General features: G+C 40.2%; 1 protein-coding gene across 2 annotated transcripts; it reads right to left on the bottom strand.

The window, feature by feature from the left end:
- Window positions 1-3,127: 3,127 nt before the first annotated feature.
- On the bottom strand, window positions 3,128-9,114 carry LOC133964392 (syntaxin-12-like). Of its 2 annotated transcripts, XM_062398433.1 has the most exons (11): window positions 8,989-9,074; window positions 8,355-8,395; window positions 7,756-7,908; window positions 7,567-7,636; window positions 7,339-7,438; window positions 6,054-6,191; window positions 5,845-5,888; window positions 5,098-5,203; window positions 4,929-5,001; window positions 4,758-4,840; window positions 3,128-3,818 (listed from the first exon to the last, which is right to left on the bottom strand). In XM_062398433.1, exons 3-11 carry the CDS (start codon window positions 7,853-7,855, stop codon window positions 3,726-3,728), a joined length of 807 nt encoding a protein of 268 aa, XP_062254417.1. In that variant the 5' UTR covers window positions 7,856-7,908; window positions 8,355-8,395; window positions 8,989-9,074; the 3' UTR covers window positions 3,128-3,725. The 2 variants fall into 2 exon arrangements, with proteins under 2 accessions (XP_062254417.1, XP_062254418.1); XM_062398434.1 differs by lacking the exon at window positions 8,355-8,395 and having other exon boundaries at window positions 8,989-9,114.
- Between the last annotated feature and the right edge of the window lie 3,403 nt (window positions 9,115-12,517).

Here is a 12,517-nt window from a genome sequence, read left to right as displayed (position 1 = left end):
TGTGACAATACATGTATCCTAATACAGCGTTCCCCTGAATGCTGTGTCTTTAACACTTCTGAAAAGTATTCATTGCCGACACAGGAAATTAAAATATTCTCATTGAAAGCCTCATTCATTAAAATTCTCTCAAGCTAAGCAGCTTAAGACCAATTGAGGCATTTGATCTGCTCAGTAAAATATTCCTGTACCACGGTGGAATGATTCTAATGTGTCTAATCAGACATCTGATACAATGACTCCACTGTCTCGATACAGGAGTAGCAGCAGCTTTCCTGTGGAGTTTAAGGCCATGCTGGCAGCTCCGTAAAGCAGTGCTTTGATGAGCAATGTGAACATGTTATTGTTGCGCTGGAATTAAAATGGTTATAGTGATGTGTGATGGTTATGCTGATGTTTACCATATTACTAGTTAAGTGCTAATTTGCACAAATCACAAGGCTGTTTTCTTGGCCGTGGTAATGCTCTGAGATATTTGTTCCACATACAGACAGACAGACATCTGTGGAATTAGTAGTTAGATACTTCAATAGAACTTAATGTTCATGATTATTTTCATTGTTGAATGTTACTGTGAATCGTTGTTTGTCTCTGCTCGTTGGCCCTATGATATGCTGGTGGATAGGCAGTATAGTGGTTGGATTGATGGACTGATTGATAGAATCACAAGTGAGGGATTCCTAGAAGTCCCAGGACAGACAGAAGTGCAATAGTTCCCACGTATAGAAGAGCACATCAATTAAATAACATTTAAAACATTGATTGGAAAAGACAGTGTCTAACATCATTGGAGAAGTGTATCAATGTCTTAAGTATTTATACAAAAGACAAAGTCTGGCAGAGGAGAAGGGAGCAGGAAAGACAAACGTAGTGACAGAGGTATTGCCAATAATGATTGCAACAAATATCATGGAAAGCATTTCAGTCTTGTAAGATTATCAAACTCACAATAGACAGATTCAGTGCCTCTATTATCCAACATGCAATTTCACTACAGACCGTTATTTTTTGTTGGACTCAAATAGTTGGAAAAACAGTAAGAATCCCCCAAACTACTACACATCTGAGCCACTTACTGAAGTTTTTCACACATATGTATATATATATAAATATAAAGTATATGGCTATTATTAGACAATTTTTTTGTGATTATGTAATGACATTTCTACCCCCCCCCCCCCATTGATGGGACTTTATCATATTGTTTTTGTAATTTTAAAGGTTATGATTTTATGAATATCTTCATTCTGACCTTTTTTTCAATTGTTGGTAATGACATGTTATGTGATGGAATAAAAGTTTCCAGTGTACTGTCAATAAGACAAGGTGTAATCCATCTGCCTTTAGCTTAAGCTGAAAAGTCTTTATTATGGCATTTTCAACCCTGATAGCTGCCTTTGTACAGACATTCATGATCCCTGGAGACTGTGTCCTCATCACTTAATTTGACTTGTTTGACTTTGGATGATGAAATCAGATTTGTCCTCCAGACTGAAGTGATTTTGAGTGGCTGACACCTCATCTCTTGATAACAGGTCGGTGTGAGCGTACCCACACAAACCTGCTGGAACCTCCCGACCTTACAGAGACGATGAGGACCACTCAGAGCTCCTCCGCAGCATAAAGACGGCCTGTGGCCAAGACAACCCTCATGTATGCCTCATCACATCCCACCACATACTCTCCTTTCTCACTTGTTTTCTATTCCGTCCACACAAAGTGTCTCATTCAGACAAAATCCACCCACCATTTGAACATCTTGACTTAACTCTGAGAACGTCAGCTAAATGTCTCCAGTACAATAATGAGGTACCAAGAAAACACTACAAAGTTCAGTTTTTAATTGGATACTGTTGGATCTCAATCAGCAAAGTAAGTCCTCATCACAAATACTGTTCCAGTCTATATTAACGTCACTTCAGTGGTTACAAGTGCACTTCACTCGCAATCAAGTAGTCCATGTGATGAGCTGGCCTAAAAGCACAGGAAGCACTGTCATGAATACAGTGTGTGTTGCACGAACAAGGCTCAGGTGTATTTTTTACCTGAAGCATGTTGTCTTTGTTTTAATGTTCAGTAGAATTACCTGTTCTACTGTAAGTGGTTGAAATAGCAGCACTGCTATTGCAAAAAACAATAAATTGAAAGAGGTTTCAAATAACAAAAACATACTTTTCTTTACCTTTAGTATTGTCCAGGCCAACAGATATATCACTTTATCCATCTCTTATCTGGAGAGAATGATCCATTACTACCCCAAATAAACCTGTATCATTTACATTTAAAAATTTCTCATTTCAAAAACACTTGCCGGAAACTGTTGCTGTGGCAACCAAAAGGTATTGTAAGTGCTCTGGGAGAACACACTGCTGGAAACACAGTGGGCGACAGACGGAGGAACACCCTGAACAGGTCACCAGTCTGTCACAGGACAGACTCAGACAGGAGGAGAGTCATGGAGCACATGTTTGTGGTGCAAGTACAACATCCCTTTACTCTGGATGCATACATTCATTTTGCACTGCTATTGTAATAGTTTGGATGTAAGTTATTGACAACTCTCTGAGATTAAAAGGGAGATTTTAAGGAAACAGATTTTTCTATCAATAATGATATTTATGCCATTTTTAATACTGTGAGCATCATAAACTATCCACTGTATGGGGTAGAGGCTGGATGCTGCAGGTTTTGCTCTTAATACACTGACTCTTTAGGATTGAAGCTCTTGTTATTGTGTTTGAAACCATCACATTACACATAGAAATATTTTTTGTTTTCATTCCAGCACAATAATCAAGCTAAAAAAACTTGACCAGTATACACCTGGCACAAAACAAATTGTAAATCATATTTTTCCTTTTTTAAAGGTGTGCTTTCTTCTAGTTATACTGTCTATTTTAAGCGTTTTATTTTCTCGTTTTCACTCTTAGCAGATGTTGCTGGAAATAGCTAAATGTATTTGTATGTGGTTTGTTTCCACTATGGTGGTCTCACTTCAGTACATTAAAGTATAAACCCCAGGGCTGCTCATTTACAGTTTCAGGTAAACTCCTGTCTGTGGTGATGATCCCTCTACCATCATGCTTAGCTCCCCATCTGGTGGACGAAAGGAGACATGACACCAGCAGTACATCATCAGGTGGATCTGTATTTAATTCTCTTTCTGCTGAGCACGAGCAGCGAAACAACCTCTTTTACTGAAGACACACATTCACCTTATTTCTTTCAACATTATCATGAGTAAGACACTACTTACTACACTCCACACTCAAACAAGACAAGATGGACTTTCTCTGTACAAAATTGTGCAACATTGGTCATAATAATCCAAGCTGGGACTGTAGTGATAAAAGTTACACTGAAGAGAACGTTACTTTTGAGAAGGGATACAGGGTTTGTATTGTGCATGCATAAAAACACATAGCTTTATTTTGTTTACACACACACACACACACACACACACACACACAGTAGAACAGCTGTAACGTCCCAAACAACAGGAGGAAGAACATGTGTCAGTTTTTGACTTAAAAAAACAAACGATAAAAAATGTTCAACAGCATCACAAAATATATTTGCAGTTTAGTTCCTAACATGTTGCTGTTAACCTCAAAAGACATACAATATAACAAACCAACTCTTCTTCCCACTCAGTTGTCCTCCCACATAAATACACACACACAGAGGAAGTTGTCTGAAAGTGTCATCGGGCTGTGCCTCTCCTCTCATTTGATGGCCTGCCAGATGATGATGATGAGGATGGTGAGCACAAGCGTCAGCACCATGGCCAGCATGCACATCCTCTTACGAGATTTCCTCTGCACACAACAAGTATCATGTCAGAGTGAGTGAAGAAGATGGGACTATGCTGTTTTACGTAGCTGTGGTACTGGTAGAGGACAAAACATCATATCAAACTTTATTGATCGACAAATGTATAATTTTCTTATTGTTAAAAAGAAATCCGTGAAAAGATCCCAAACCAACAATGTGTGGTTGAATCGGACTGAGCAAGGGTTTGGAAATTAGAATTAAAAGTTAAGTTACATTTACTCAGGGTTAGGATTCGGGTCAGCTCAAAAAACTGTCACTACTGACACTGAACTAGTTAGTACATCACAATGGAGACATAAAGATAGAAATAACCAGTGGTGAATACGTTCTTTGTGGCTTTGCTGCTTGTAGAAAGTGACCAAAATGTTTATCATTTGGTAGCTGCAAACTGGCTCGTCGTCGCTGAGGAAACGCGTAGAGAGCTGCATGAGCTCAGGGGCTGGGACAATTCAGATGCTTTTCAAGAACACAACTCTACCACTTAAACAGGAGGACAAGAAGCCCATAACCCTGCTGATGTGAGTTACTGTGTATGTAGCATTTGTGTTAAATCATGGATAGGGGGTCAGGTGGTGGGACAAATGTAAACGGGTCCAGGTGAGTCCAGATTTGCAGGTACTGGTTGGCGTGGGTTTAATAAGATGGACCAGTACAGGACTCACTGCAACAGTGCTGCTCACTGCATGTGTTTGTGCAGCTCTACAGATGAAGGACATGTGTGAGGCTCTTTGTTTATGGGATCAGCTCTTTGTTGGTTTGGTATTTTCATAGAATGAAGAATCAGACCACGTATTACTCCTTCAACGTGCAATAATTGTGTATTATTTTGTTTATTATGCCCTACATCTGTAAATGGCTTTTTAAAATGTGATTAATCTTTACATGTAGTGTTTCCATTGTTTTGTCCAGACCCTCTATCTTACCTTGTAGTAGGCTGCCTTCTGCAGCTGCACTGCTCCTCTGTCGACATGAACCTCAGCACTCTCCACATTGGCCTCGATGCTGTCTGTCAACAGAAACACAGGAGCCTCAGTGTTAATACACATATACTAATCTGTAGGACTCAGGGCTAACCCGAGTTGCCTTTTACATACCGATCATATCTCCCTGGTCGTGGATCATGACTGCCAGGTCCTTGAAGATCTGGTTCACATCCATAATGTCGGCCTGGACAGGAGGACAGAAGGGACTACATGAGGACAACTACGCAGTGACAGTGGGACAGCTCTCTCTGTGGGACATCATGTAGGTTCAGGTTTATACCTCGAGCTGTTTGATGTTTGTCTCCCTCTCCTTGATGAGCTCCAGGTCCTCCTCTGTGATGGCGGGCTCCTCAGTCTGAGTTTGGTCCGGACCCCATTCGTCATCCCTGAACATTACAATAATAATAATCATCATATCATGATATATATAACAATACAGATCAAAATGCATTTGAAACGTTACGTTAAGTCATTAAGGCTTGATCGGCGACTCCTGAGGGTTACGTTCTAAAATTGCTGACCAATAAAGGATCTTTGAGGCTCATTCTATAAGTGCAATAACAATGTATTCCACATTAACACATTATTTTCACTTATTAATAATTTTCATTAAGATGAATAAGATTTGGTTTTTAAAGAATTTTGACCGAGACATATGAAGTACAAACATTAGGTGTAAAGTTTAACAGTATCCTCTATTGGACAAACAGTGTAATGATACTAAATGTTTCTGAATGACCTTACACATATCTTTGGCTTTATTCTTCTAATATTTCTACAATATGCTAAAAGCTGTTCATATTGATAGTGTCACCATGCTCTGGTTTATAATGTCTCATTATTATATTTGGATACAGTGAAAATACTTTCCACAGAACTGTTTCACTGTGGACTGATTCTTAAAAAATACCTTGAACTTTGCAGTTTATCAAAGAACTTAAAGAAACAAACTGAACAGAGAACAAAATGGCCGACAGAGATTGTGTGTGAGTGTAAAGTAATTTAAAAAAACACTTATGAAACTTACTTTTCAAATGTCACCAGCTGGTCATTCACATTCACTCCATCTCCCTGAAGACAGTAAGTTTTCATCAGCATCAGCCTGCGTCACTTATCAATCACGCATTTATATATAACGGGAGTAATTCAAGTCATCTCTTTGTTTTTGGGACTATAATGTTACTGGCGGTTAAGTCTAGACCATTCTATTCAATGTAAAGTCTGCTATTCGTTCACCATGACTCTGGATCCGGCTCGAGCTCTGGCCACTGTCTCCTTCTCTTTCTCAGCCGCCTTCCGCTGCCCGACCTGGAAGTTGTTGAGGGCTGCAGAGAAATCATTCATCAGGCGTTCCCTCTGCAGCTTCTGCTGCCTCTGGAAGAAAGAAGGAATGAAAGAAGAAAGACTGTTTCAATGTTCTTTCTTTTACTTTCTCATGTCGGACACCCAAATGCACACATTTTGCCCAGAACTGCAGAAACCTGTAGAGGCTGGAGCAGGGTCACTACCTGATTACAATTAAGAGAGCAGGATCATGACCTTAGGTCTGCTGTCCCTTTCTGGACAGGGCACAGTCCCAAGGCACAAATACATATAGACATAGTTGTGAGTCCAAAACAAAATGTTGATCTAACTTTTCTGATTGTTTGTTTAAGTATCTTAAGCATAAATAGAGCATGTATATTTCAAAGCTGTGAACAAGCACAACAGAGTTAAGTTATCATAGGTATTTAAACAATTTAAAAATCACTGTTTACATTTTTATAATAATTTCCCCCAGTGAGTTCTTTAAATAAATGTATCAAAGACATCCACTAATCCAGGGGACAAAAGAAAAAGTAAAGCTTAACTAGTTTTGAAATATCTCACTTTTAAATGTCAAAATCCTTAGTGTGTAATTAACATGTTATTCAACATTAACATTTATTCTAAATGTTTAAATAAATAGATCATATTTTGTTGCATGAATACTGTATGTAAAGAGACAGACGGACAGACAAGGGAATGATTACTGTGATCATTCAAAGAAAATAACGACAGTTTTGCTCAGTATTGTCTGAACAAAATAGTATTGTCTAGTTTCACCAGCTGACACCAAGGTTGTCTGATGTGCTCCAGGAGCTGTGGATTATTTTTAGATGTATTCCATGACCTTTGCCCTCACCTGACCCTTCACATTCCCTGTGTTTCAGCACCACCTGATGTACAAAACACACACATTTCTTTCTTCTCTGTAAAATCAGTAAGCTAGTCTCTTTTTGTGAGCACAGATGTTTATTTTACATGGGCATGGACTCAAGTGTATACTGCTGTTCCTTTTTGTGTTTCAGACTTAATGCCTTTTAATTTGGCCAAGTTGTAATACCTATTTCAGCATAACACAACAAAGGGTTCCTGAGCCCTTTCTGCACTGATGAGTAGACCTTTGACCAGCAGATTTTCCACAACAACATGTATGTTAATTTAAAATGTAATTTACATGAACATACACTGAGTGAGTTAAACATGCTGCTACACTGACCTGCTCGGATGGAGACAGTGGCGGGGGCAGTGCTCCCAGCTCCTTCAGATGTTTGTTGGTTTCTTTAGCCAACTGGTTGGTGTAGTGCTGGAGCTGTTGGCTGCAGGGGGAACACAAACAAATGCTTAGACACTCTTGAAAATGCTTTTGAGTTGTTGCAGAGCTCACAAACTGTGTCAAATGATGATAATATGCATGGGATTCTGTTAATGCCAGACAAGCACTCACAGCCTCTCCTGCAGCTCTGAGGTCTCCTTGCTCGTCCCCAGTTGGGAGAGGAGACTTTTGATCTGACCCGCTGCAGAGAGAAGGAACCCACGTCAGTTAACATGCAGCTGTTTGGGGGAAATAATGCACGTGTAGAGGTGTAATCACATTGTTGTGTGAGCGTGTGTTGGATGCGGTAAGGAAGCTCACAGTTTTGATTGATCCTCTGGATGTTGAAACTGCACGCCTGGATGAGGCTGCTCATGTCCCGCGGCTGGGACCAGCTGCTGTCTCCTCTCATTGACGACATCCTGGCTGTACCCCGTTGTCCTGTCACACTAACAAACGCTCTCTACACACAAGCTAAACACAGCACAACACAATAGATAATTTGTATCATTATATCATTTGAACATTTCCGTAATTCAATCTCCCAGAATCCTTTTTTTTTACATAAAAATGTCAATTTCAAAAACTTAATTTTAAACTCAAGACACATACAGATATTAAATATTGAAAGCAATGATGGAGGAGAGCAACAAAAACCACAGCATCAGCAGCAGCAGGGGTATATCCGGCCGTTCTCCAGAGGAGCTGTATGAGTGAATGCAAATGTCTAAGTGAGAGCCAATGAAAGAAAACAGCAAAGATCGTCCACAGGTATCACTGTGAGTGAGTGGGTGAGTTTCTAGTTTGTGAAAGCAGAGTCAGTTGCATTTTTAGAATTGATGCACGTCAATTTGTGGTGTTGCGGTACAGTTGTTTGTATGCAAGTTATGGATGCAATAATAAAGTGGACTTGACTTTACCTTCAATTTTCTTTTACATTCTTAAGTACAAACACTTTAACCTGTAAATACAAACACTCAGGGTCAGTCTGAAAAATACTTTAGTGGTTTCAATGAATGAAATGTGGGTGTCATCCTGAACAAGAGTGAGGTGAAAAGTCTTTGTCACCTCTTAAGGCTTTTGTTGTTTTTAATAATATTTAACTGGAGCAAATTCCCATAATGATTTTGCCTTTGTTTTCTGAGGTGATAAGACCTGCTGCTGGTGTGACCTGATGAGAGCACTGTGTTCAGGTAAAAACAGGCTTAACTGCGTGGCCACAAAGTCAAAGCGTCTCGAGCTGAACACAGAAAACAGCTCATCACGTGAATTCATGGCATAACGCACAGTTTAGGAGAGGCGGAATAAAGCACATTGGACCTTAGGCTGCTAACAGGACACAGAACAGAACTAACAGAGGCTCCTGACACGGGACTAACGCAGGACTAACGTAGGACTAGCACAGGCTCCTGACACAGGGTTTCATCCATCAACTGACACCAACAAACATCATAATAGACCTGGTAAACAAACAAATTAATCCGCGCTAATAACTCCAGCCTGCATATTATGGTCTGTAGTGAGGTTGACGTCACGTTCACATAAAGCTCTTACTTGACCCTGACGCTGCTGGACTCCACAGTGTTTGTCTCTGTCTGCGCCCCCTCCTCACATCACATCTTTTATTCCTCTGCCACAATTAGCAGCAGACCCAGCCCGGCCGTGACGTCACGTGTCCACAGCACTAATCCGACGGCAGCTCTCGGGATGCGTTCACTGTCAATAAGGAAAGTGGGAATTTACACCATTTCACGATTTCAGTGGATTTTCCTTGGAATCCGAGGACTGTATGAAGACTTTAGACACCACATAAGCAACACAAATGTCCAAATGTATTATCAAATGTATAATAAACAATAAGAAACGACCCTCCCCTTTTCCTTTTATTTCCTTTCCTTTATATGAATGCTGTTTATCGATTTGAACTTGATGTAGCTATATACATTTGTATTCTTTCTAACACATATATATTTGACACTAGCTGGTTATTTTTTGGATTGAGCGCATATTTGCAAAGTTTTTATGCATTTAATTTGTAAATAAAATGTCCAAAAGAACACAAAATGCCTGTGAGATAATTGCTTGCATTATACGTGTTATACTAGGTTCACAACACCATACAACACCATTTTCTGCTGTTTATTCAGCCTTAACACACAACCAGCTACAATCTCCACATGAGATGTAGTTCATCATATCAGCTTTTGGGAGTTGTCTTATGTTATTTGTTTGTTCGCTTACCCTACTAGATACCACTTCATGACATGTATGCACACATCATTTTGGTTTCATCAAAAACCTGGAACCTAACACTATAATTTGGAGTCACCACCATGAATAAGAATGTTTATTTAAACATTGAATGTGGACTCAGTCAGTATACAGTAAAGTATCTCTCTCTCTCTCTCTCTCTCTCTCTCTCTCTCTCTCTCTCTCTAATCCCGTGCCTGTCCCATGACTTTCCCTCTGACTAATAATAAGTCTGATTGCAGCAGTGTGGAGCCGTGCACGTGACCGCACACAGAGGACACATGAGTCTCTAAAGCTGCTGGGGTTATCTGATGCTGGTGATTGGGGGAGATGCGATATAGTAGTTCCATAACTTGGTTTCAGTTTAGACTTTATTTATTTTTACATGAAACCATTATGAAACCAGTGCTCACTGCTAAAACCGTGGAGTGTGCTCACAGTTTAAAGACAAATGGTTTCATAACACATTCTGTATCAACAGTTGGGAATGTGATAATTTGAACAAAGTCAACTTTTTCATTGAACTGTTTGAGTGTCATTCCTCATGCTGATGTCTTTCAGTAACACTTTCATAATGATGTCATGTCAGGTAATCAGCAATGACTTAGTGACATCAGAGAAAAATACAGAACCAATGAGTGGAGGGGACCTCTGCTGTAAAAGAATGTGTTGTTTCACAGCTTCTCTTCTCCCTGTATACCAACAGCTGCACCTCCAGTCACAAGTCCGTCAAACTCCTTAAGTTCGCGGATGACACCACCCTCATTGGGCTCATCTCTGATGGGGATGAGTTCGCAGGTGGGAGATTGACCATCTGTGACCTGGTGTGACCAGAACAACCTGGAGCTCAATGCTCTGAAAACAGTGGAGATGGTTGTGGACTTCAGAAGGAGTCCATCCTCACCTCCTCCATCACTATCTGGTTCGCTGCTGCCACCGCTAACGACAAAAGGAGGCTGCAGCGTATCATCCGTTCTGCTGAGAAGGTAATCGGCTGCAATCTGCCATCTCTACAGGACATGTTTGCATCTAGGTCCCTGAGGCGTGCATGCAAGATTGTGGCTGATCCTTCCCACCCGGGTCACAAACTCCTTGAGGTTATTCCCTCAGGCAGGAGCCTGCGGTCAATCAGGACCAAAACCTCTTGCCACAAGACCAGCTTCTTCCCGGCTGCAGTTGGCTTTATCAACAAGGCCCGGGACCCACACCTGACTCTGACTTTATTCCGCCCCCACAACTCCAGGATGTGTTAAATTAACACATTATATTATATTATATTATACTGCATTACATTGCATATTGCAATCTGACACTGATTGTCTTGCATCTTGCGTTTCACTTTTTACTTCACTTTTTATATCTTTTATCTATTATATATATTTTATTTAGATATGTTCATGTCTAAATAAATGTTACTTGTATATATATAATAGAACAAGGGAGTAAATAAGAAGTAAATAGTGAGTAAATATTTATTGTTTCTTTTATTGCCTTTCTTATGTGTGTTGTATTTATTGTGTTTTTATGTTTTTATTTTCATTGTATGCACCAATAACCAGAGCAAATTCCTTGTAGGTGTAAACCTACTTGGCAATAAATACTTTCTGATTCTGATTCTGACTTTCATGGCACATGAGCAGAAAGCATCTTCAGGAGCTCAGTAGCTCTCTTTGCTGGAGAGGTGAGGAACGACATGACAAAGTAACCGAGGCAAAGAATCAATCACCTTTCATTTCGAACCTTTGAACTCAGTAATAGAAATGGTCCGCCAGTGTTCACCCTCGTAACTTTGCTTACTGTGATGTCACTTATTGTTAAGAAATGACATCCCAATTTAAAGAAATTGTCATAATTGTGTTATAAACAAAATAAAATGCCTAACGTTCTGTCATTACATTTTACAAAGTTAATACATAAAATAATGATGCAAACCATAGATAGGAGGAAACATTTCAATTTTGAGATGCAGCCCTTTTTGCACCACAAATAACAGAACCTAATGATGTCATCACAAGCGTACAACACGATGAGATGGAAGACACAGGTCTTGGATTTCTGCTTCATAAAAAATGTATGATTTGACTTGACTGTGTAATTTATATTTTACATCGATTTAAACAGGGTTGTGCAAACAAAAATAACAGTATGAAACTAACTGGACAAACTCTCAGGAAACAGAAACCAGTGCTTCTTAAAACAACAGCAGGAGCTGTATAAATACAGAGCTAGAGTGGCGAGCTGTTCACACTCTCAAATACAGCTTCCCTGACTGACCAGCTGGACAGAAGTTATATCGCCAGCCTTAAGTGCTTCGTCATGATGGGAGGCTCGGGGTTGATACCGGTCCAATCCGGACCCTTGTCTCCACCAGCTGCCAGGATTCCACCAGATACAGACACACAGAGAGACACAACGCACACTGACATCGACAGGTGTGGTACGCCAAGCCTAGGAAAAACCTGAGCATAACATAAAGTTTGGCTCCCCTCTTTCCCCTCTCCCAAGGATGACCAGTGCCACAGCAGATTGCAGTCCGAACAAAAGCAATTTATCTTATCAATCAGATAGAAGAGGTCTCAGCCAAAACAACAGGCAAAACTAACTATAATACCAACAAACGATATACAAAAGAAACAGAAAGAAAATAACCACAAAATTCCCAAGATCCGCAGTGTGCCAGCATCCTGATAGAACATTAGCCCGAGGCGAGACGTGGCGCTGGAGGCCGTGCCTGTAAAGTCCTGCAGGGCTAATGGCTGGCTCCTAAGAATACCCGCTTCAACATGCAATCCCAGCAGCTCGGTGTTCTGGCGGCTGTACAGACAAGTGGTTG

Source organism: Platichthys flesus, chromosome 11 (assembly GCF_949316205.1).
Source record: "Platichthys flesus chromosome 11, fPlaFle2.1, whole genome shotgun sequence".
Classification (NCBI taxonomy): domain Eukaryota; kingdom Metazoa; phylum Chordata; class Actinopteri; order Pleuronectiformes; family Pleuronectidae; genus Platichthys; species Platichthys flesus.
This window is presented reverse-complemented; position numbering and strand designations above follow the sequence as displayed.